Raw genomic sequence first — 26589 nt, 5'->3', positions numbered from 1 at the left:
TAGCAAGTATGTGTGAATCGACTATTTGTTTTCGGAAAGGCTACTCGTCAACGGTAGGTTATTTGTAGTTAAGTTTTGGGGGAATCAAAAGTTATGGGTGGATTTTTGACTGTGCAGGGGGTCATTGCCTCTAACCTTATTGTTCAGGGGTCAACTGTAATTAGTCGAATTATGGAAATTATGTAATTTTGGTCTCCAACCACTGGAAAACCTTATAGTTGCTTACTTTTTAGGTCTCTATATGAAAGAGCCCTTTTGCCCCAAGTATTGATATCAATGACACTGGTTTTCTCTGTTTCACTTTGGATGCAAATGGAGTAAGAAAAGTGAATCGGAAGTAATAGAAGAAAAATAGCTCTCTTTTCTGAAAGCGTACTAAAACTTTATGCCCGAAACTGCAGGTGCCCACACTTGTTAATTGTGTCAGTCCTCTCAGATATAGATATTTTCCTGAACACACCAACCCCACAATAAGCCAGTAAATCTAAGTGTGACCTGCTTGTTATTATTGTGAGCCCTAAGTGTGTCACAGGCTTTCACCGCGCCAGGGTTATTAATCAAAGCTGACTCCCTTGTATTGATCAGACCTCAAACGGTTGAGTCCTGTGCCACCCTGTTTATATATTGCTGTTTAATTTGCAGCCACCCTGCGTGCACTCTATCTCAGTGACAACGATTTTGAAATCCTGCCGCCAGATATTGGGAAGCTCACAAAGTTGCAGATAGTAAGTAATTTATCTAAATTCTGAGAAAATCAATTCACTTCTGCAGCCCCTGTAGGAGTAGAATCAAGTCAATTTGAACAGAAGTAGGGTTTGTTTTGCTGGAATAAACCACTAGCCTCAGTACTGTTTCTTGTTTATCTTCAGACACTTGTATATAAATTGAAAGGAGTGAGGCTTAAAGAGAGGGCTTGGAAGAGGACAAGAGTTTATGTTGAGTGCCTCTTTATGGGGATTTCTATGAAATTATTTTTGGTAACTCCTTGTTTTCTTATACTTAGCTCAGTCTTAGGGATAACGACCTGATCTCGCTGCCTAAGGAAATCGGGGAGCTTACTCAGCTTAAGGAGCTCCACATTCAAGGGAACCGCCTGACCGTTCTGCCCCCAGAGCTAGGTAAGGCCGCTGATGAATGAGCTTAGTTCTGGAGTTAATTAATACTGATGATCCAAATGCAACAATTCTGAACAATCTTCTCTCCTCTTCTTGGCAAGTACACTCCAGCGAGGCACCCAGTTCTGGTTATTTCTACTAGCATTTGTCATCGACCAGAGTTCGGCCGTTTCACCTGCCCTGACGCTGTGGTCAGTAGCTGCAGTGCCCAGGGTCCCGGACACTGCTGCTGGGAGATGACCCAGCTCAGCTGCCTGCATGCTGGAGTGACATGCACCTGAGACTGGTGCCGGTTGTCTACCTATGGCTCTTCCTTTGCTAGCTGGGGATGTGTCTTTTTTTAAAATCAAACCATCACTTTTTTTTTTATTCCCACACTTTTTTGTTTTAGTCTCTTGAAAACCAAATAGTTAGTGTTTATTATAGCTTCTTGAAAGTAGCTTGTCCAGTCATGAATTTGGTTCGCTCCTGATTCTACCTCCAGTGCAAATATTTAAATATGTTCTAGCTGGGAATTCCTTGGTCCTATCCCATTGGCAGCTGAATCTTACTCCTCTGCCTGGCCACTCCGGTGGCCCAAGGTGGGCTTATAACTTCCCTCGGAAATCACGTCCAGACCTGTTGTTCTGTTACTGAGGTTGTGCTGCCCTCTGGAGAAGGCTCATGGGTTCACTTTGCTCATGCACACTCTTGGTATCCCTGATTTTTCTTATACATTGAACTGCATTGCTTCCCAAACTGAGACTATATAACAATTTGCTTTTCTGCTCCAAAATACCATCATTTTAAAAGACACTTTTTTTTCTTTGACAGAGACAGAGAGAGAGTGGGACAGACAGGAAGGGAGAGAGATGAGAAGCATCAATTCTTTGTTGCGGCATAGTAGTTGTTCATTGATTGCTTTCTCATATATACCTTGACGGGGGGGGGGGGGCAACAGCATGACAAGTGACCCCTTGCTCAAGCCAGTGACCTTTGGGTTCAAGCCGGCGACCATGTGGGCATGTCTGTGATTCCATGCTCAAGCCAGCGACCCTGCATTCAAGCTAGTGAGCCTGTGCTCAAGCCGGATGAGCCCACGCCAGCAACCTTGGGGTTTCGAACTTGTGTCCTCTGTGTCCCACTCTGATGCTCTATCCACTGGGCTACCACCTGGTCAGGACACTTTTTTTTTAAGTGAGAAGAGGAGATAGTGAAACAGACTTCTGCATGTGCCCCAACCGGGATCCACCCAGCAACCCCTGTCTGAGGCTGACGCTGAAATTAACAGAGCTATTTTTAGTGCCTGAGACTGATGCTTGGACCTGCTGAGCCATCCTCAGCGCCTGGGCCCACCGCTTGAACCGGTCAAGCGAATGGCTGTTGGAGGGGAAGAGGAAAAGAAGGGGGAGAGAGAAGCAGATGGTCGCTTCTTTTGTGTGCCCTGGCGGGGAATCAAACTGGAAATATACGTACTCTGGGCCGACATTCTATCCAATGAGCCAACTGGCCAGGGCCAAACGCTTTTAACCCAAAGTTCTTTGAGGAGATAACCTCAATGAGTCTGGTGATTTTAAAGAGGCTAGTTATTATAAGTTAGAATGTAAGCTCACTGAGAGCCAGGGTAGTTCTATATTTGTTCCTCCATGACAGCTATGTACATGGGGTATGTGTTCAAGGAATATGTCCTGAATGAATTAGTACAGTGAGACCGTCAGATAGCATACCAAGGTTCTAGGAGGATTATGAGCAGGTGGGGTCTGACCTCCATTCAGAGCTGTTCTGTTCACAGTGGAAGCCTCGAGCCACATTTCAAGAGCTCAGTAGTCAGGTGTGGAAGACACAGGGAAAGAACGTGCCGTCAGCACAGGAAATTCTGCTGCTCAGCATTGGTCTAAAGGAAAAGCCCTCCCATGATTTCATGGAACAAACGAAAACTTTTACCCCTGCTTTTCTCATCTCCTTTGATCCTTTGTTACTGTAAAAGGTCTAGAGAAGTCGTACTGACGTTAAGGGCAGGGGAATAACTCAGCACCTTCCCTTTCAATGAGTTACAAGCATCAAGTCTCACTTTAGGAGCAGGCCACAGGATCAAGAAAACAACTTGTCACAAAAAGATTTTGTATGCTGATTGTTCACCGTAGGTGTTAATATTAGTAAAACCAGGTGAATTTTTGTAGGATACAAACACCTGCTCCCTCCCAACCTGCTGAATCCAAGTTTTTATGCAGGAGACTAATTCTTGTCTAATTGGTACTGCCCTCTCGGTGAGTCTGGCGTGCATCCTTGGTTAGTGTGATTAGGAGAAAGGGGAAAATAAAGTATATTTTGTTTTATTTCATTTTCAAGTAGTGAGGCAATGCAGAGCATTATATTAACCAGTGATTTCTATCAGATAATAATTTGTTAGAAAAAGTCTACTTGAGCCTATGTAAATAACACACATCTTAAAGTCACACTTATTGCTTGTCCTGTTTACCTACAGCATGTTATTATATTTGTCTCACATTTCTGTTGAGTTCTCAGATAACAACTTACATGTTTTTTATTCAGCAATAGAATTAAGGAGAAAGTCTTTAAATAACTTTATTTTTGTGAGCCACATCTAGAAAAGTTTAATCTGAACATCTGCCTAATGGCAGCCTTCCTTAATTGCAGGTAAACACTTACCAGAAATAATGATAAACCCCCAGGAGTTTCTGTTATAGATCTAAACTCAAGGTGAAGACAGATGTACTATTTATTTTTAAACAGGGATTTTTTTTAAGTCAAGTGTAATAGTGATATATTAATAGCCAGCATGTGTTAAAGCAGTGTGTGCCAAGGCACAACTATATGTGCTTCCCCTGTATTCTCTCCTGTAATTGTCATAAACATAGTAAGCTTACTCTTTAGCCATGAGGAAAGAGGCTTGGAGAGAGTAAGTGACATGTTAGTGAGTCATGGAAGTGTCATATGAACCCTGTCCTTCGAGTCCACATTCCTAACCATTGTGGTGTACTCCTTCCCATTTGTGCCTGCAGAAGGATTCATAGAAAGCAATTTCCAAGTGTGAGCAAGATGCAGTACTGGCCCATTTCCCCAAATGGTGGCAGGAGGACAGATGACACAGAACGGCCAGCTGCATGGCTGACTGGGCTGGTGTGTGAACAGCAGGGCCAGGATAACACTTGGCAAAATGTAGATGAGATTGCCTCTGGAAAACAAATTGCTGTTCTCCGGTCCATTCCAAGCCAATTGTGTTGCCCCATGCTTCTTCCCCCCCAGTACATACCCAGCCGCAGGAGAAATAGCTTTTGTCTGCGTACTGGACATTCAGGGAGCTCCTGTGGAGCTGGGGAGGCACCAGTATGAGGGGCCAATGCACTTGAAGCTGATTACATCTGTCCCGCCAGCACCCCCTGGCTGCAGCTTTGCTCTGGGTGCGTTTTAAACTGTGGATAATAATCTCTCCCCTGTATATTTTTTACATCTGTGAATAAGCTTTTGAGATTTCTATAAAATTTCCTTTAAAAATAAGTTTGGAGTTTATTAACTAGATACCTTGTTGGTGAGAGTATTTGTGCCAAGCAAGAGAATCCAGTTGAGCCTGACCAGGCGGTGGCACAGTGGATAGAGTGTCGAACTGGAATGCGGAAGACCCAGGTTCAAGACCCCGAGGTTGCCAGCTTGAGCGTGGGCTCATCTGGTTTGATCAAAGCTCACCAGCTTGGACCCAATGCCACTGGCTTGAGCAAGGGGTTACTCGGTCTGCTGAAGGCCCACAGTCAAGGCACATATGAGAAAGCAATCAATGAACAACTAAGGTGTCACAACGAAAAATTGATGATTGATGCTTCTCATCTCTTTCCGTTCCTGTCAGTCTGTCCCTATCTGTCCCTCTCTCTGACTCTCTCTCTGTCTCTGTAAAAAAATTAAAAAAAAAAAGACTTTCTCTTTTAAAAAAAAAAAAAAAGAAAGAAAATCCAGTTGAGTTCTGACCTGTCAGATGTGAGAACATGCAGGGATACTGCAAAATAAAGTCAGGGGTTTTAATAGAATCCCTAAGTTATTTTAACCATTACTTCTGATTCCTACACAATAACTTAACTTTATTTGATGTTAGTCCAATTCAGCCATAGAAATTAAATATAAATTGGGTCTATTATTTACCAATCTATTCATTCATTCATTTGTTCATTCATTCAAACATTTACCGAGTTCCTACTTTAGACCAGGTCTTATCTCCAAGGAACTTTATCGAGCCCCAGCTTCATGTTTTATCTCCTGGAGCTATAAGAGATAACACACTCCTTATGACATCCTATTGGGGGAGGATGGACGGATGGATGGATTGATAGCATATTAGTTGGTGGTAAGTGCTCTATGAAGGAAAATGAGCATGGAAGGGGATGTGCAAATTGGGGGCGGGGGCATTGCTCTATTATACAGTCAGCAGAGATAGCCTCACTAATAAGGTGGTGTCTTTTAAGCAGAGCCCTAAAGGAGGGAGGGAGCTTCTCTGGCAGAGGGAACAGCAAGGGCCAAGGACTGAGATGGGCTGTGTGTTGAGGAGTAACAGCAAGACTAGCGTAGCTGGAACAGAGCGAGTAAGGTGAGAGTTGGAGGCAGTGAGCTTAGAAGAAGTGGGGACTGCATTGCATGGGAACTCATGGGCACTGTGAGGACTTTGGCTTTCACTTGGAGTGACATGGTGTAGGAGCATAAATAATGGCCCCCCAAAAATGCCCCATCCTAATCACCAGAATCCAGGAATATGTTACCTTGCATGGTAAAAGGACCTTGTAGCTGTGATTTAGAATTTTGAGATGGGGAGATTATTCTGCATTACCCAGGGAAGCTCAGTATACTCATACAGATCCTTAGAAGTGGGAAGCAGGAGGGTCAGAGAAAGTAGTATATGTGATGACAGAATCTCGAGTTTGGCGTCATGCATGGAAGGGATCATGTGCCAAGGAATGCTGGTGGCCTCCAGAAGCTGAAAAAGTCAAGAGAATGGATTTTTCCCTGAGCTACCAGAGGAATACTGCCCCTTTGCATTCATCCCAGCTGGTGGTCATGATCTCATTCTGGGTCTGTCTCAAAGGCAGAACTAACAGGAATTGTGACAGTTTAGATGAGGGGTATAAGATGAGGACTGACTGAGGCGTTGGACCTGGCGAACTAAAGGGCTGGGGAAGATAACAGGAGGTTAGGTAGGACAGTGGTTCTCAAAGTGTGCGCCAGGGTGCACTGGTGGGCCCTAGAAGATTTCCAGGTGCACCCTATGGTATTCCAGAGAAATATGTGCCTGTTGGGGACCAAAAAACCCACAGGGTTCTCGGAGTTTATATTTTTGTGGGACAGAGGTATGGGGAATTGGCTGTAAGCTGACAGTCTGCCCAACCCCCACCTCACTTGCCTGATTAGGTTGCAAAAGGCTGTTAAGCTGTGGTGCTGGATTGTTTACACTACCCCCCATGTTCCCCGGAAAGACTGGAGGCAAGTTTCTTCTATCTTTTGTTTGGTGTAAAGTTATGATATGTATGGTGGGGGTTTTCTGCACTCAGCACAATTAAGAGTAAAAAGAGAGAAATTCTTCAATATATTGATGAGGAAATAAGAGTTTGCCTTTCAAATATATGCCCAAACATTGAAGAAATAGCCAGGACACATCAGGCTCATGTTTCTTATAAACACAAGAATAAAAAAACATCACATTCGTGCCAGGACCTGCTGAATTTACTAAATCTTACTAAGAATGTATCTATATATATAAAAAGATAACTTTTTTGTCATTTTTAACCCCTCTTTTTTACGAATTCTAAAAAGCATAACTCAAAAAAATGTAACATAAAAATGTTTTATAATGTCAGAATAAATTTAATTTTGTCATATTTATTTTGTTTAATTACCATAAAAGCACATTAGGACTTTATATTTTTTCTTTAATATTTGACTTAATTATTATAACATATATCTCAGAGATTTGTATATAGTGCACCTACAATTATTTGTAGGATTTTAAATGCGCCCTGACTTCAAAAAGTTTGAAAACCACTGGGTTAGGAGATGGGTGGGAGAGGAGCTAGTCATGAGCAGAGGATGGGTGTCTTAAATTTGAGGTGCCTTTTGGGTTTTTAATCTAGAAGGCGATTGGAAATTAGAGTCTGGAGGTCAGAGGAGCAGTCTGGGCTATAGAGATAGGGCATTATCAGCATAAATATAATGCCACAGATTGCATGAAATTTTTTTGATGTGACTGTAGCGGGTGGAAGATTTATTCGTAAAGCTCTCTGCTTCCTTAACAGTGCAGCCAGAAGGATTGGGCACCTTTATGGGTCAGGCTGGCTCATAGGCAAGCATCTGTGACCAATTCAGGGACTGGCTTTCCCTGGTGGCCCCATGATGGCTTCAGTGCTAGCACAGTGGGATGCTTGTGCTTCATAGGAAAACTGTGTTTCCTAATGCATAGTTAACTGTGCCAGCGAAGGAGTGAACTAGACACAACTGACATCTCCTGAGCCTGCCTGAATACAACGTCTCTTTTGGGCCAGCATTTTCAGCTCACAGCCAATCTCTTCCTCTATAAAAAGCAGCAACATGCTTTTAACTGAAGTTTCACCCACTTTTAGTTAGTGGATGGAATGGAGAAAAGGCCCACATTGGTAAGGGAGGAAAGAAAGGCAGATACTCGACCTAGCCTCAGAATAGATTAAGCCCCAGAATAAAGAGCCTAAAGTTGATTTCAGAGCTGGTAGCTCTGAGCAGCCCTCTGTTCCACTTACACATTTTCTTACACATGACATAGTTGTCGAGCTGAAGATGGGAAATGTATGTTTTTGTCTAGTCTCTTCCTTACGTTTTTGTCTAGTCTCTTCCAGAATTCAGTTACTTGTTCTGTTTAGAATCATTACTGGCTTCTACACAGTTATCAGACCTCCTCTTTTGCAGATATTTACCTTTGGAGAAGGCAATTGGCTAGGTTGGCTAGGCATGCAATGAACAAAGTGTTTTAAATGTCAGAACCTCGACACCAGTTGAAACAATCTATGGGAGGGATGTATGCAATGCTACGTACACCTGGGGCCAGGGGGCTTTGGGCTTAGTGTCCTGCTCCTTGTGCCAGTAGTCTAGGGCAACTTTTATTTCAGTAATGTGAGACACATGTGTATTCTTTCTAGTGTGCTTTGAGGAGTAAAAACAACTATTAATCACATTCAGAGAGTAAGTGATGTCATGAATTAAGAATTTCCCTCCAATTCTTCAGAATGAACAGAATTAAGAAAGTAGTTACTTATACCAGTCTATACTCCTTCCTATTTTACAACTTAATTCTTTTCTTTCTGATTGTTGAGCAGCTAAAGAAAAACATTTCTCTTTGTAGGCAAGCAAGGAGGAAATGCAGTATTCTTGTTTTGGTCATCAAGATTCTGATTTTAAATGTCTTACCATTTTGTGTTATTACCACTTGGTCATTTGATCCCAGTTATCTTATCCAGATGTTTAAACACATTTTAATATATACAGTAAACTGTAGAAGTTTGACTCCTCATCACTAGGCTTGGGTTTAGATGTTACTACTTCTGCTCTGTAACTCTGGATAAATTATTTTACCTCTATGCCTCATGTAGAATGAGGGTTATATCCACTTCTCGTAGTATTTTGGTAGGATTAATAGAATAATCTATATAAAGAGCTTTGCCTCATGCCAGAATTAAGTAAAAATGCTCAGTATATATGAGGTAAATGAGCGTGCACACAGATGTGTGTGTGTGTGTACACACACAGGATTTTTATACTATTAGACTGGATTTAGAGGCTGATTTTCTGAAACTCCTGGGCTTTTCTAAAAACAGTAAGCTTTTTGACAGTAAGAAATGCACTTAGTGGTTGAGCACCTGGTAAGAAAGAATGACCTAGAAGGTCCAGAGGCCAAAGTCTCTGTCACACACACTGTGATTGATCGGTTTATCACATTGATAAAAGAGAAGCTGTGAATTAGCTTCCTGTGTGAAAGCTGAGAAGCCCTGGAGGTGCCCGAAGGGACACACAGGGGAAGAGAGGGGTCCAGAGGGAGTGAGTCAGGTGGGGAGAGGCTCCACATGGTGAATGCATAGGGCAGGCCAGGTCATGTGAGAAGGGTGTCACTGCCAACCTTTCAATCCCGTCATCATCATTTTAATAATTTCTTTGTTTCACAAATGACTTTCCGTGTCTATGCTTTTTTTGTGAGTTTTATATTGAGCCTGGGAGCAAGTCACTGGTTCTTCTGCCTAGAAAATTCTGTGGCTACTTTTTGATTGGACCATTGGTTGCTTGGTTGCTTGCTTCATTGATTTGTTCATTAGTTCATTTAGTGATTCACTTTACTTTTTGACATCCTTTGTGTGCCTCTGAACTTGTTCCTAAGTATTGAATACCTTGCACTAACAAATTAGACTCACTTGTTAATCTCATGTTGAGATCTCTGCAGATGCCAGCTTTGTTTTCCAGTTGTTTCATTTGTCACTGTCTTATATTATCTTTTCTGACAGTGCTAATTTCATTGATGATTGTTTTTTTCTCCAAGAATGATTTCTCATGATAATCACTATTCTGTACTAATTGTTTTCATTTTTTAATATTAATGATGTGTGCACACACTGTAGTCCATTGTCACTTGTCTACATATCGGTAATTGTTCCACGTAGAAAGCACACTATAATGAATGTATTTTCTAAACCCTTCTTATTTTGTTATAAATTAAAATCATTAAAGATTCAGAGTGTGAAGTCTGACTGTTCTGGAGTTAGGCAAACTAGTTTAGCTACCATCTGAAATCTCTTGTCTTAAGAAAAAGATGCAATGGCTGTTATAAACCATCTCCAGAATATCAGGCACCAAGGGCGTAAGAAGTTAAAAAGGTTTTTTTAGTCTAGATTCTCCATTTTGGACACTTACCTGCCCTAACCCATAGTATCTTTATTTTATTTATTTTTTTTAATTTTTAAAAACATTTTACTTTTCAATTACAGTTTATATTCAGTATTATTTTTGCATTAGTCTCAGGTATGCAGCAGCAGGGCATCTTTATACTGTTATCAGAATGGGTTTTCTCTGCCTGAATCTGAAGGTGGAGCTGGCTCATGGTCTGTCCAGTGAGGCTGAGAAGTAGCACTACTGACTCTGCATCTCTTCTGCTTCTCTTCTTGGTTTTGTTGATGTGTCCATTTTCGATTTGTGAATGAAGCAAGATGTGGGCAGCATAGTTGAATACAGAATGGGTCATTAGCTAGCCTAGGTGACAATCCTTTCTCCATGTATTTGCAAGATGGATGAGCAAGTCACTTACCCACAGGTTAATCCTTGGCTATAGCTAATAGCAGCTGGCCTTTTCCCAACTGGACTACAATTTCTAGGTCACCAGAAGCTCACCTGAGCTGCTTTGATTGTTTGATTCCTGGTAAAATATAAATGAAGAAATTACAGAACAGGGTTATACTATATTATGTATATTTTGTTTTTACTTAAAAATAAATTTTTGATATATAAAAATATGGCATGATATCCTCTTACTGGACAATTAAAGGATTTATAAAATCCATTTTGGGGTGCTGCTGGTGAAGTTTAAATGGTGGTGCACAAGTTTAAAATTATCTGAGTCTCGTTTCAAACTCTCTTCTAGCAAATGTCAAGAATGTCCTCTTGAGGCTTTTTTGAAAGTGCTGTTGGTCCAGTCCCCTCCCTCACATTGCTGTTTCTTTTGCTCTGCTTATTGCATTAATTTCACTGGCCCCTGTCTACACTTGAGTTCACAAACCCTGATTTTCTTTCCAGACCTGGTCTTCCAATGCGCGAACCGCCGGCCGGGAGGAGTCCAGTAACAGGCTGGTAGGGAGCATTGGTGCGCGCTCACTCTGCAACAGCTGCTCTGGCATTACTCTTCTAGTCTCTGTCTCTGCCCTTTAGAAGTAGGGACTGATTGTGGCTGCATCCTGCCTACTGGAGCGTCCTGGGAAAGCTGCCTTCGGGCCTGGGTGTGGTTGAGGCATGTGGCAGAGCGCTTGTGATCAGCAGGGAGAAGTGGGTGTCGGTCGCCTGAGGAGACCAGGGAGGAGAGATGAGGCAGGAGGTTTCTGCAGTGGGAGCCAGGAAGTGGCAGAGCACCTATTTGTATGTTTACATTTTTTTATGATTTTGTTTTTATTATTTTAGTTTTTATGTGTTGATTTGAAGAAGCCTAAAGGATGTAAGGGGAAAGTACTTACTGAGTATGTAAATTGTCCCATTAGGCATTTTATTTGTATCTTCTCATTTAAATCTCAACAGCTATGGGAGGTTGGGGATTCTCTCCCCCTTTTTATGGGGGGGGGGTGGAATGTGAGGCTCTAAGAGGTTCAGTAAGCTGTTGAGGACCTACAGCTAGTTAGACTAGAACCTGGAATGTAAGACTTGCAGCACGAACTGTGATAACTGTACCAGGTGAACCAAGAGTAGGGTGTATGGCCAGTAGCCACAGCCACCATCACAGCCACCTGGCCAATGCAGGTTCACATTAGATTCGGACAGACGGTAATGAAACAACAGAGCCAAGAACTGATGGGCCATTAGCTTTAATCCTAGCTCACACCTGGCGGGCGAGAAATACACACAGTGGGAAAACACTTCCCTTTCCATTCAGAGCTCCCAAAGCCACTGACTCATCCGAGTTTCCTAGAATCAAAAGTTCCTGCTTCACCAGCCTTATTCACCTCTGTTCCCCATCTCCTTCTCTCTACACAAACTCTGCACAAACTGGCTTCTCCTTCAGCACTCTGCCATCTTGGCTGCCTCTCCTTTCCTCGATGTGGCCTTTCTCTGCTCTCCTTATAGTGTAGAAATCAAAACCTGTAATCCAAAATACGAACAAGAAAGTCTCTGATACAAAGTCACTTATCTGAGGCATAATGGAATTCCTTATGAGAGTGCACCACCCCACATCATGCAACAGTCAAGGGTGGGAAAGGCTTAGTCTTAAAACTAAGCATTAGGCTATAACAACTCTGCCTGCTTACAGCCTGTCTCCCACACCCAGTGCAAACTATAAGCGAGCAAACATATATATCATATTTACAAACTTATTTGACCAACATAGGGCCATTTGCTGCTTTTGCTTTATGCTAGGACAAAGTAAAATATAAATTAGTCTATATAAAGAAATAGCATTTTATAGGGGGAAAAAGGCCCTGGATTAGTTATTAATGAAGATACATATTTGTAAAGCCAGTAACAATGGCCACCATCACAGCCGCCTGGCCCATGCAGGTTCGCATTTGATTCAACAGATGGTAATGAAACAACGGAGCCAAGAGCTGGTGGGCCATTACCTTTTTAATCCTAGCTTGCACCTGGCGGGCAAGAAATACACACAGTGGGAAAACACTTCCCTTTCCATTCAGGGCTCCCCAAACCACTGACTTATCCAAGTTTCCTAGAATCAAAGATTTCTACCTCACCAGCCTTATTCACCTCTGTTCCCATCTCCTTCTCTCTGCACAAACTGGCTTCTCCTTCAGCACTCCGCCATCATGGCTGCTTCTCCTCTCCTCCATGTGGCCTTTCTCTGCTCTCCTCTAGCATGGGCTCCTCTGCCCCATTGTATAGTGTAGAAATCAAAACCTTTAATCCAATATACAAACAAGGAAGTCTCTGATACAAAGTCACTTATCTGAGAAATAATGGGAGTCCTCATGAGAGTGCACCACCCCATATCATGCAACAGTCAAGGGTAGGAAAGGCTTAGTCTTAAAACTAAGCCTTAGGCTATAACGACCCGGCCTGCTTACAGCCTGTCCCCTACACTGAATGCAAACTTTAAGCGAGCAAACATATCATATTTACAAACTTATTTGACCAACAATATTCCAAAAACATAATTGTGAGTCTATGAAATGGTTGTCAAATGCCATGATATGTTAGGTTAAGAGAGCAGTGAGTGGTAAAAAACTTTCTTTATGGTATTATAAACTCTACCACTTGTATAGAATTTTGTCAATTGATCACAAATATTTTTGAAGTTACTTTTAAGCTAGATTTAATTATGAATGCCTTGGTTTGTACACAAATGATTTATTTATTTTTTTAATTTGAGTGAGAGGAGGGGAGAGAGACAGGCTCCTGCATACCCTCCTTCCAGGATCTACCTGGCACCCCCCACCCCCCCGTCTGGGGCTGATACTCTGTCCATCTGGGGCCATGCTCGCAACTGAGCTATTTTTAGCACCTGAGCCTGAGGCTCCATGGAGCCATCCTCAGCCACCACAGCCAACACTTAACTAATCTAACCGAGCCACTGGTTGGGAGAGAAAGAGAGCAAGAAGAGGGAGAAGGAGGGAGGAGAAGCAGATGGTCGCTTCTCCAGTGTTCCCTGAGCAGGAATTGAACCTGGGACTTCCACATGCTGGGGTCGATGGCTCTACCAATGAACTAACAAGCCAGGGCCAAAAAATGTTAATTTACAAAATAATGTTATAGTCTTTATCTCAATTCTGTTAATGTAGGGAAGGAGAGTTCTTTGGCCACTCTTTAAAGATGGTGAAGCTGAAGTGTTTAGGGGAGATTGTGACTTGCCCCAAACTACAATATTGACATGGCTTGTTATTGACAGAATCAAATTTTTATTTCAGGTCTTTTGATTTCAAAAATAATTATTCCTCCCAATAGGGTATCCACAGATGTATCAATACTGAGCCAATGGAAAGTCACCATTTATCTTTGATGACAGGCTGCAGTAATTTCAAACATAGGGCTTGATTTTTTTCTCTGAGAAACAAAAAAAATGTGAGGAATAGAAAGTCTTTAACCATCTTTAAATTTTGACTTAAATTATATGACATGCTGTTACATATTATTTCTGTGTTAATATTCCATTTGCCACACTACACAAAAGATTATGTATCATGTTCTTTGATTTCCATGTTCTTAAGTTGATAATCAAAAAATTACTCCCAGCCCTGGCTGGTTGGCTCAGTGGTAGAGCGTCGGCCTGGCGTGCAGGAGTCCCGAGTTCGATTCCTGGCCAGGGCACACAGGAGAAGCGCCCATCTGCTTCTCCACCACTGCCCCTCTCCTTCCTCTCTGTCTCTCTCTTCCCCTCCTGCAGCCAAGGCTCCATTGGAGCAAAGTTGGCCCAGGCGCTGAGGATGGCTCTGTGGCCTCTGCCTCAGGTGCTAGAATGGCTCTGATTGCAGCAGACCGATGCCCCAGATGGGCAGAGCATCGCCCCCTGGTGGGCGTGCTGGGTGGATCCCGTTCGGGCGCATGTGGGAGTCTGACTGCCTCCCTATTTGCAACTTCAGAAAAATTAAAAAACAAAACAAAAACAAAAACAAAAAAAAATGACTCCCATCAGGTCTCCTGCATGATCTTTTTTTAACAAGTTTCATTTTCTATATATTCCATTTCGATGAATTTTTAGCCCCAGAAAATGCTTTAAGTGTGGATTTTTAAAATGCTAAGTGAATTATATTTCTACCTAGTGAGTTACTGCCTTAAAAGGGGTGGGAAGATGCAGCATATAAAACGTTTCCATTCTGTATGATAGATTTCAGGAAGCCCAGTGTCAGGTTAAAGTGTGATTGAATGTGTGCATTAATCTGTGTTAACACTGGCTGGTAAAGCATGGCACCGTTTGCACTGGACCATCCTTTGATTTAATAGGACACTAAATGTATTCTTGCCCTGGGAGAAATGCCGGCAGTATGAGATTCCAGATTTAATTATTTTTATTCCGGAGGTGTATCTGTAAATACAGTTTCTACATCTGCATACATATATAATGTCTTAACGTTTATGTAGCATCTCCCACAAAGCATCTCCTACATATTATATTATGCATATATAAAAAATAAGCAATATTGTATTGAGCTGGACTCGAATGGTATTGCTTGTGTGAGTGTGGGTTTCTTTTGGGGGACCGGGGAAGGGATGGAATGGAGGATGATATATTTCATGTTGTGAACATTAGAACTTGGTGAGAGACTCATGATAGTTATGCCTTATCATAACTCATTGTGGATGAGTTCTTATTCATGTTTATTTAGATCTATCTTTCCAGAATCATTTATGTTTTCAACTGAGTACTAAGCATCTAATGGTGCTATTAGTACTTCTTTTTTATTTTTCTTCTTCTTTTTCTAATTGAGAGGAAGAGGAAGGGAGACAGAGAGACATACTCCCACATGCACCTAACCAGGATCCATCTGACACCCCCCCAACTGGGGCCGATATTCTGCCCATCTGGGGCTATGCTCGCAACTGAGTTATTTTTAGTGCCTGAGGTGGAGGCTTTACAGAGCCATCCTCAGCCTTGGAGCTAATGTGCTTGAACCAATTGAGTCATGGCTGTGCAAGGGGAAGAGAGAGAAAGAGAGAGAGAGAGAAGGGGGAGGAGGAGGGATGGAGAAGCAAATAGTTGCTTCTCCTGTCTGCCCTGACCAGGATTCGAACTTGGGACTTCCACACGCCAGGCCTACGCTCCACCATTGAGCCAACTGGCCAGGGCCGCCATTTGTACTTTTGTCAAGTTTTAGGCAATAGCCACATGCCCATGATTATTCTCAGCATATTTTAATGATTTTAATGGGCCTCAGTACTGTTACCTTTTATATTTGCTCTTAAAAAGAATGACCCTTCTCCTTAGACATCCCCTGTCTGACTTAGCATGTGTGATTCTGACCTTTGGTCCCATGTACAGAATATTCCTGTAATCTGCTGGGTTTGAGGCAGAGAGGTAAATGAACTATACCTAATCCTTGCCATCATAAAGAGAATCTTTGAAAGAAACAACTAAACAAAGAGTTGAAAATGACAAAATGAAAATCGCTACTAAGACCCAGATCTACTAGAGAGTCAGCTCCGGTGTAACCCTTTAGTATCCATCCTAAACAGAGAAGAGTGTGCCACCCTCTTCTCTCAGCCGGGTGGCTGTAAGAGCCCGTAACTGATGTCCCTGCTATGGACCCAGCTTCTTCCAGTCCATTCTTCACACATCCAGCAACGTGATTATAGCAAATCAAATTCGATGATGTCACTTCTGTGATTAGAATTTTTTAATGTACTCTTGAGCTGTAAGGTCACTTATGACCAGGCCTTCATGGTTTTTATGCTACTCTTCTTCCTCCTCGCTCGCTCGCTCACTCGCTTGCTCACTCACTCATTTGCTCACTCACTCACGGGCAACTCTCAGTGGCCTCAGTTCTTTGTGATCTTTGTTCTCTGCTTAGCATCCTCATCTCCTGAATATTTACAGAGCTGGCCAGGAACTAACTCACATGATTTTTTTCCCTAGTGAGCCCTTTCCTTACCATTTTCAACAGTCTCTTCTTGTTATCTTCTATTATGGCATCTTTTTATTTTTATGCATAGCTCTTTCATTCAACAAATATCTGTCCAGTACTAAATATGAAAACAATCTGTGTCACCCACTGCGGTAAGTCTCTTGGGAGATATCAGTGTGTATGGTGGGAAGGGAAGAAAAAATTTCTGCCCTCATGGAGGTTTAGGTCTAGGATCAGATCAAATTAAATTTTGTGTAAGATATGAGATCACTTGTTTCCATATAATAATTATTGCTCCAGTGCTATTTAGAGAAAATAATTTCTTTTTTCTGTGGAGTTCCTTTAGTGCTTAGCCAGAAACCAATTTACTATATAAGTGTGGGTATAAAAACCAGTTTCTCTATGTGTGAGTATATTTCTAGACTGTGTTCCATTGTTAAACCTTTATGACAGGACCACATTGTCTTGATAACTGTAGCTTCATGAGCAGTCTTGAAATCACATAGTGTAAGTCTCCTAACTTTTTCAAAATTATTTTGGCTATTCTGTGTCCTTTGGACATGCATAGAAATTTTAGCATTAGCCTGCTGGGATTTTGATTGGATTTGACTAATTGACAGCCTTGAGGAATCTTGCCCTGGACATTGAAGTTATTATTCAGCCAAAGACTCAGGAGAACTCCTGTGCACTTTTCTGAGTGTCTTGCTTTCTCGCATCTTTTTTCCTATGCCCCTGATCCACAAATACCCACCCTCCCAGCAGCCTCAAGCTGATCTCTCTTCTAACAGCTCAGCGACGCCACTGTACTGTTGGAGCGCCCACTCCCTGCTGGGCTGTGTGGAAGGTCTTCCAGAAGAAAAGGAGGGTGATTGTGGGGTTTCACTTATTTATTTCCCTTCTCTCAGGGGTCATCATCCTAGGCTGCCTGTTGCCCAGTGTCTAGAAGCAGTTCTATCATTTATTTTGTCAAGTTACTTCATTATTGCTAGAAGCAGGAGTCTGGATTAATTTTTGGTAACTTTCAGTGTGGGCAGGGATAATACAGTTATTTTTCTGCCTCTTTCTTGCCCATTTATGCAGCCTCACGAAGTTGTTTTCACTCAGCTTATCCCTCAAATTCAAACCCAGTGGTGGGTACTATTGCAGGCATGGAAGTATTATCATGTGTGTCATCCTCTGTGTCATCTTACAAATGGTCATTAAGACCATTTCCACTTTCATTCTTGGTATTTTCATTTTTTTAACCCTTAGAATAATCTCTTGGTCTTTATTATTACTTTTTGAATTATCTCTCAATCCGTTGCTGTAGCCTAAGACCAACTATATTAGTTTTCTAGGCCGCTATAACAGAGTACCTCAGACTGGGTGGTTTTAACAACCGAAGCTTTTCTTATAGTTGTGGAGGCAGCAAGTCCCCGATCCTGGTATCAAATCAGTGGAACTGGCTCTTTCTCAGAACTCTGAGGAAAGGGTCTCTTCTTCTTGGCTTGTTGATGGCCATCTTCTCTCTTTATCTTCACATTATCTTCCTTCTGTGGCTGTCTGTGTCCAAATTTTCCTTCTTATAAGGACACTAGTTATATTGGAATAGTGCCTACCCTAATAACCTAATTTTGACTAAATCCCCTTTATAAAGAACCTATCTCCAAATATAGTCACATGAGGGTAGAACTTCAATGTGAATATTTTGTGAAAGGACATAGTTCAGCCCATAACACCAACCATTTCTCTCACCTCTCATTTTTTGTTTATAAAAAGCTTGAAAAGCTTGATGTTTCTTGATATTTCATTGTTTAGATGAGTGGTCCCCAACCCCCGGGCCACTGACTGCTACCAGTCCGTGGGCCATTTGGTACCGGTCCGCAGAGAAAGAATAAATAACTTACATTATTTCCGTTTTTATATTTAAGTCTGAACGATGTTTTATTTTTTAAAAAAATGACCAGATTCCCTCTGTTACATCCGTCTAAGATTCACTCTTGACGCTTGTCTCGGTCATGTGATACATTTATCTGTCCCACCCTAAAGGCTGGTCTGTGAAAATATTTTCTGACATTAAACCAGTCCGTGGCCCAAAAAAGGTTGGGGACCACTGGTTTAGATGCAATTTGTGCCTATAATCCCTTTTATTTTGCAACAATAGGTCAAGTTCCTTTGAGCCATTAGTTTTTATCTTTTCAAGAATTACTGATCCCTTTGAGAAACCAGTGAAACTTCTAGAGCTACTCCCCCAAAATGTTTATTTTCACATATAAAGTTTTATATATAATTTCGGGAATTTTTTTCCCTTTTTTCCCAAGTGAGAGGAGGAGAGATAAAGAGACTTTTGCATGCACCCTGACTAGAATCCACCTGGCAACCCCTGTCTGGGGCCAATGCTTTGCCCATCAGGGCCATGCTCAACCGAGCTATTTTTAGCACCTGAGGCAGAGGCTCCACAGAGCCATCCTTAGCACCCGGGGCCAGTGCACTCGAACCACTTGAGCTATGGCTATGGGAGGAGAAGAGAGAGAGAGAGAGAGAGAGAGAGAGAGAAGGGGGATGAGGAAGGGTGGAAAAGCAGATGGTCACTTCTCTTGTGTGCCCTACTGGGATTCGAACCTGTGACATCACATACTGGTCCGACTCTCTATCAGTGAGCCAACTGGCTCTCTTAAATTTGGAGAATTTAAAAATACCCCCAAGTCCATCCATGGATTCTTCAAAACAGAATTCGCACTGCAAGTATTCTTAGTTTTAATCTTTTGTTGTAGGTTTTTGTGACTCTTTTTTTTTCTTTTTATAGAGACAGAGAGAGAGTCAGAGAGAGGGATAGACAGGGACAGACAGAAACAGAAAGATGAGAAGCATCAATCATTAGTTTTTCGTTGCGTAATGTGACACCATAGCTGTTCATTGATTGCTTTCTCATATGTGCCTTGACCACGGGCCTTCAGCAGACGGAGTAACCCCTTGCTCGAGCCAGCAAACTTGGGTCCAAGCTGGTGAGCTTTTGCTCAAACCAGATGAACCCGCGCTCAAGCTGGCGATCTCGGGGTCTCAAACCTGGGTCCTCGGCATTCCAGTCCGACGCTCTGTCTACTGCGCCACCACCTGGTCAGGCTGTCGTAGGTTTTTATTAGCTATCATGGACATCATTTACGTGTACCTCTCAAATTATTATTGTAATTATTAGTATTATTAATAATTGATTTATTTTTAAAATAGATGCCCTTATTTAATTCTGGCATCTGCAGAGCACATCTACACAGGCATAGGCTGTAAGTGATACCTAGTTGAGCCCCAGCTCAAGGTAGGCAGACGATCTGAAATGAGCCACATGGATCTGCAGAGCTGAAATTACATTTGAAGGAGAGACCTTTTCTGTTTCCTCTGTGCTGAATAGGAAGCATATGACTCATGATAATGAGGGGACAATCTTAGGATGAAGTTAAAGCCATGATGGCAAAGGGGAGAGAGTAAAAGGAACAAGATCCCTGACTTAAAAGGAACAAGATTCATGACTGAATGCCGAACCCTTGAACCTTGAAAGCAGCCCCACCTCAGAGCTTCGAGCCCTGAGACAGGACACATGCCTTCATTACGTGCAAGCCGTCTCCACGGGGATTGTCACTTGGAGTGCTCATGTGTCTAGGGGGAGTCAGGCAGCGATGTTGGAGATTGGACTTTATCCTTGCCAAGGTGCTCTCTTACTGTGCCAGGATCCACACTTGGCAGCTCAAGTCCACCAAGAAGGTCCAACTTGAGAAAGCTTCCTTGGGAAAGTCCTTTGGCATGGGGAGGCAGCCACGACCCTGGCCTTTCCCCCTCCTGTCACTCAGGTGGTCACAGCTGCTCAGGAGAGGGGAGCTTCCCTTGAAGGCTAACATCTGGAGCGAGAGTTCTCAAAAGAAGCTCTGTGGGTAGAATCTAGGAGGCCTGTGAAACTTGGATGAGGGGAAATTATCTTTATTTCCATTCAGTTAATCTCTAATTAAAATCTAGCATTTTCTTCATCTATGAATAGGGACAACAAAACATCTATAACTTTTTAAACAATAGCAATTACATTACTATAGATACCGTAGAGCATTGGTTATTAAAGTTATTCTACCTATTGCTAAGGCTAATAGATTCCTGGTGAGGACTCCTCCTACTTTGTTACTTGATGTGTTAATAAAGAAGCATATATGTTACTAAGTCACAAATATTTTAAGTGCCTTGGTACTGTTTCAGTAAACTTGGTTTCCTTTCAAATTCTTTTCTGATTTTTCAAAATTATTTTATTTAGAAAATTAAATTTAATGGGGTGACATTGATTAATAAGAGTACATAGGTTTCAGGTGAACATTTCCACAGCATTTGAACTGATGATTATGTTCTGTACCCATCACCCACAGTCAAATCATTTTTCATCATTGTATATTTATCCCTCTTTACTCCCCTCCCATCCTCTCCTTTTTCCCATCCCCCTCCCTCTGGTAACTACCTCACTCTTGCAGATAAATAGTGAGCCCTGGGTACAGGAAGGGATTGTGTATTAAGTTATAGCTACCTAAAGAGAAATCCATCACTCATGTGATTGGTTCTCTTTTGAATCTAGTTCATAGTATATAGTGGTAGATGGTCATATATAAACTTTAAAGAGGTGTTGGCTTTTTTTCCCCTTGCATTTAAAAGGTTATATGCTACAGTGTGAGACAAATAAATCATGATTCAGTACAACAACAGTGTTGCATTCAGCTATATAAATTGCCAGTGAAACACTAAATCTGTCACTTGTGTGTGTTCTAACCATTTAACAATTGGAATAGGGTTGGAAAGGAGGGCTGACTGGAAACAAAAGAAGCAAATATAGTGGCAGATGCAATTAGCAAGATCAATGGTTGGTGTTAAAGGTTCATTGTTTGGTCATTTGGGTGACCCAAGTGAAAGCAATTGCTGTCCAAAGGACTTCTCTACCTAAAATTTGCTGTAAAACGATGGAGGAAAGTGAGTTGCTCAACTTTACAACATCTTGGAGAAAGTTATTTCTCAGCCTACTGTGTTGCTAGGACAGTGACCAAAAGATCAGCCTTGCGCTTTTCATTCATGCTTTTAATTGATATTCTATAACTGCCTACTCAGTGTACATTTGTTTTAACTTTAACTGTTCATATAATTTCTAACAAAAACCTTGTGGTCTGTGTTTGCATCCTTCATAACAGTTCCTGCGCCTCAATTTCACACAGCTTTTTTTCTCTTCAGGCCGGCAGAGTTGGCACTGTCAGATCAGAACCTCAGGATGACTAATGAACTGTAGCACACACCACTTTGAATAACATTGAATTTTCTGTGTTAATAAGATTTATTATAACTTTGCATTTCATTGTCTTGATCAGCTTTATAAAGGTGTACATTTGAAAACGTCAATAATAATGATAACTAACTACTACTTATGAGTATCTATCTCTTCTAAATAAGATATTTATTCATAAATGAGGTACACCTGCGAAGGGGTGTTACTGTTTACCCGTCTTAGGGACGAGGGAAGTGAAGCTTAGAGGAAGTAACTTGCAAAAGTGACACAGGTAGTCTTTATCTGTCAGACTTCAAGCTTTTAACTATTACTTATGTTTGTGACAGTGGTTAGGAGCCTATTAAATATTTATAAAGTGAATATTAGCTAATATCTTTCCAAGCCTCTGAAAGACACAAAGTTCTCTTATAACAGAGCTATTAACCAAATGAAACCTAAAGAACAGGGAACTGTTAAGTTGGGACACCAGATGTAATTGCAGTAGGGACTGCAGGCTGAGCAAAAATTATCACGGCTTTAGATAGTCTGGAAAGACTTCAGTTTGGGCTGTGTTAAGAGAAATGCCACAGACTGGGTGGCTTACATAACAGACATTTATTTCCCACAATTCTGAAGGCTGTGAAATCCAGGATCAAGATGCCTGTTGATTAGGTTCCTGGTGAGGACCCTCTTCCTATCCTAGTTTGTAAGCAGATGCCTTCCTTTTTTTTTTTTTTTTTTCCTTAACTGAAAAGCAGGGAGGCAGAAAGATAGACTCCCGCATGCATCCCGACTGGGATCCATCTGGCAAGCCCACTATGGGGCGATGCTCTGCCCATTTGGGGCTGTTGCTTTGTTGCTCAGCCACTGAGCTATTTTAGTGCCTAAGGCGAGACCATGGAATCATCTTCAGAGCCCAGGGCCAACCTGCTCCAACTGAGCCATAGCTGTGGGAAGGGAAGAGAGGGAGAGAGAGAGAGAGAAAGAGAGAGAGATAGAGAGAGAAGGAGAAGGGAGAAGGGGAGGGATGGAGAAGCAGATGGTCGCTTTTTCTGTCTGACCTGACTGGGAATTGAACCCAGGACATCCACACACCGGGCTGATGCTCTACAGCTGAACCAACTGGCCCCGGCCAGCAGATGCCTTTTTGCTATGTCTTTATGTGGAAGAGATAGAGGTCATTTCTCTCCAGTCTATTCTTATAAGCCACTCATGAGGGCTCCACCCCAAACTTAATCACCTTCTAAAATCCCCACCTTTTTTTGAGACCAGACAGGATTGGGCACGTTTTAGGTTGTATGGCCATTGACAAGGCCCCTCTTTCTATATCAGAACATTGGTGGTTAGGGCTTCAATTTTAATAGGACAAACAGTTAATTCATAGCAAGTAGACATGAGACTTTGGCCTTTAGCAGAATCAATAGCCAGAAAAAGAAAAGGGAAAGCAGTGGGATATATTAAATTTCATGAATTTAATACAATTTATTTACTATGCCATCATCCCCATTTTCTCATATACCTTCTTTCAACACTTATCAAAAACTGTCTTTCAATCAGTTCAGTGTTCTGTGACTGACTGTACAGTTTTGAGTGTCCCCATGGAGAAACCTGCTAATACTCTTCTTCCTTTTTTAGCCCAGTTGGTTCTCAATGTTTGTGAGATTATGGACTACTTAAGGAAACTGATAAAAGCTATGGATTCTGTCTTGAAAAAAATATGTATATACATGATCTTTGGACCTGAGGTTAAAAATTTCTTCCTTGGGTCCCCAATATTAGATTATCTTAACTGCCCTTCAAGGTTGTTGGCAGAGCTACTTGACATACTTCAGTATGAAAAAAGTAGCAAAAACAGGTGTTCTCCAAGAGAAAATTGATGGCCAAGCATATGAAAAACTGGTCAACCATGTTTTTTAATTTTTTTAAACTTATTTTTTCATTTTAGTGAGACAGGAGAGAGAGAGAGAGAGAGAAAAGAAGGAAGAGGAGGAGGAGGAGGAGGAAGGAGGAAGGAGGAAGGAAGCATCAACTCCCATATGTACTTTGACCAGACAAGCCCAGGGTTTTGAACTGGTGACCTCAGTGTTCCAGGTTGACGCTTTATCCACTGAGCCACCACAGGTCAGGCTGGTCAACCTTATTAGTAATGAGACAAGTGCAAATGAAAACAAGTTGCCAATTTTTAGTGTATCAGTTAACAAAGATTTAAGAAAATTATACAAAGTGGTGTGAGAGTTTGGTGAAATGAACATTTTTTGTGTGTGTGTGAGAGGGACAGATATAGGAACAGACAGACAGGAAGGGAGAGAGATGAGAAACATCAATTCTTCGTTGTGGCACCTTAGTTGTTCATTGATTGCTTTCTCATATGTGCCCTGACCAGGGGGCTACAGCAGACCGAGTGACCCCTTGCTCAAGCCAGCCACCTTGGGTTCAAATTCAAGCTGGTGAGCTTTGCTCAAACCAGATGAGCCTGCACTCAAGCTGGCAACCTCGGGGTTTCGAACCTGGGTCCTCTGCCTCCCAGTCTGACGCTCTATCCACTGTGCCACCACCTGGTCAGGCTGAAATGGACATTTTTATACAGTGCTGTTGGATTGGAAATTATTAAGGTTGTCTTAGACTGTATTTGAACCATAAATACCTGGCACTGTTGAAGTTTTTCACCTTTTGTGGCAGTATGTTTCTTTCTGGGAATCTGTTGTCAAGAATCAAGAATTTAGACAAAAGTTTGTACACTGTGTTTTTGCAGCAGTATTTATAATAGTGAAAATTTAAAGCCACCTTAAAGTCCAATGATATAAGAATGGTTAAATAAACTATGGTAAATTATGGAATATAAAATGACATGGAAATTCTTAGCATGTTATAAGGTTAAATTTATGGTGTGATTCTAATTATAAGAATGTTTACCTAACTACATAAAATAAATTAATTAAAAAGTTATTGGTTCATGTTTTTTGTGTGTTGGGATTACAAGTCATTTTTTTTCCTACTTGTTATTTTTTTTTTTAATTTTTAAAGATTTTATTTATTGACTATAGAGCAAAGAGAGAGAGAGAAAGAGAGAAAGGAGGGGGGCGTGGGAAGCATCAGCTCATCGTAGTTGCTTCTCATCTGTGCCTTGCTTGACTGGGCAAGCCAGGGTTTTGAACTGGGGAACTCAGCATTCCAGGTTGATACTTTATCCACTGCACCACCATAAATCAGGCTCTAATTTTTTTTTCTTCCCAAAATTTCAATGATGTGTTTTTTGTTATAAAGTATATCAAGCTAACACCTAGTAGATTAAAACAAAAGACATTATTTTATTTGCTCACAATTCTGTTGGTCAGAATTGCCTCAGCTGAAACTTACTGACTTTCTTATGGGTCTGGAGTCGGCTGGTGTTTGCTGGTACTGGATGATCTAGGATGGTTTTGTTCATATCACTCACATGTCTGGTGGCTATCAGGCTATCGACCAAGGCTCAGCAGTACCCTTCCATGTGGCTTCCATCACCTTTAAGGCTAGTTTGGGTTCATTCACATGGTATGAGCTCAGGTACACAAGCATTTTTTAAGGCTCTGCCTGGGTCATATTTGCTAAGGTCCCATTGGCTAACACAAGTCACTTGACTGAGCCCAGAGTCCATGTGCAGGGGGCTCAGTCTGTGGTTACGGGGAGAAGGGAGTATGGCAGCTTCTTTGCAAGCAATCTTTGGCATAAATATTGAAATAAATTTTGTCAAAAGATTAAAAAGAAACCTCAAACTAACTTGAAGTCTTGACTTTCCAACCTTTGAGCACCTTTATGATATGTAGGCATTGACTGTCTCCTCATCATTTCTCTCTTGTGGTTGTGATGAGTAGAGAACAGAGTAGTGAGCAAGGAACTGACATACAGTTAATTTTCCTCTGGCTTTCTTGCCTTCATCTTCCTACCACTCCATTCCCCAGCCTGGGGAGCCAGGAGCTTGGGCTTATCCATTCATCTTTATTTCTCTTGAACTGAAACTTTCTACCATGCCCAATAGAAAGAATGACATGGAAGTTAATGGAAATTTAACAGAAGAATGCCCATTTTATGGGTCTGACATAGAAGTATATTTTTGTTTTTGTAACATTGCTAATAATGTTTTATAAACTTCTCTGAGGAGAAAAAATGTATTTGCAAATTTTTTTGTGTTGAGATAAAAATGTATCATGTTAGTCTCACTTTATGTAACAGGAGGCAACAACTTTCGTAGACATTTATGAATAGCTCATTGAGCACTTGAAGAGTTTCCTATGTTGAAGAAGGTGACCTTGTGAATAGCTGACAGAGCAAATGTAGTTAAGCACCCAGAATGCTTTTGCTTAGTGTAGTAGTTTCTCATTGCCGCTGTAACAGCTTACTACAGCTTAGTAGCTTAAAACAGCACCAGTTTGTTCTCTTACCAAATGTTCTGGAGGTCAGAAGTCACTGAATTAAAATCAAGGTATTGGCAGGGTTGGCTCCTCCAGGAGACTCCAGGGAAGAATCTGCTCCCTTGCATTTTTTTCAGCCCTAGTGACTGTCTGCATACCTTGGCCTCGGTTCTCCAGCCTCTGTTTCCCGCATCCTGTCATCCCCTTGCCCTCCCACACTGGCTCCGCCCCCATTCCTCTAGGTCTGCTGCAGTGAGATCAAGTCCACCTGGATAGCCTCCCATCTTAGGATCCTTAATCACATTTACAAAGTTTCTTTTGTCATATCAGCTGACATTCACAGGTTCCAGAGATTGGGATGGGGGCATTATTTAGCCTATCACTCATAGTAATGCACCCATGAGCTATATGATGCGGTCACATTTGTGAAAATAATTTCTTTTCCCCACTTCTTGGTACACCTGCTTCTTATACTGCAGAACCATGTAAGCTGGCTGATTTTGTGGTGCTTCTTGACTTCGGAACCTAATTCCACTGGGACTTGGGTCTGGGTTTGATGAACAGTGTAGGTG

The 26589-nt window shown here is 41.7% G+C and overlaps 1 protein-coding gene across 2 annotated transcripts in view; it reads left to right on the top strand.

Annotated features, from left to right (window-relative positions):
* Positions 1-26589, top strand: part of RSU1 (Ras suppressor protein 1) — a 208380-nt gene that overhangs the window by 54646 nt on the left and 127145 nt on the right. For both annotated transcript variants that reach the window (XM_066385509.1, XM_066385508.1), the window contains 2 exons: positions 643-725; positions 1004-1118. In XM_066385509.1, the coding sequence (XP_066241606.1) occupies positions 643-725; positions 1004-1118 (198 nt within the window). The remainder of the gene's footprint in view (positions 1-642; positions 726-1003; positions 1119-26589) is intronic.

Source organism: Saccopteryx leptura, chromosome 5 (assembly GCF_036850995.1).
Source record: "Saccopteryx leptura isolate mSacLep1 chromosome 5, mSacLep1_pri_phased_curated, whole genome shotgun sequence".
Taxonomy (NCBI): Eukaryota; Metazoa; Chordata; class Mammalia; order Chiroptera; family Emballonuridae; genus Saccopteryx; species Saccopteryx leptura.
This window is presented reverse-complemented; position numbering and strand designations above follow the sequence as displayed.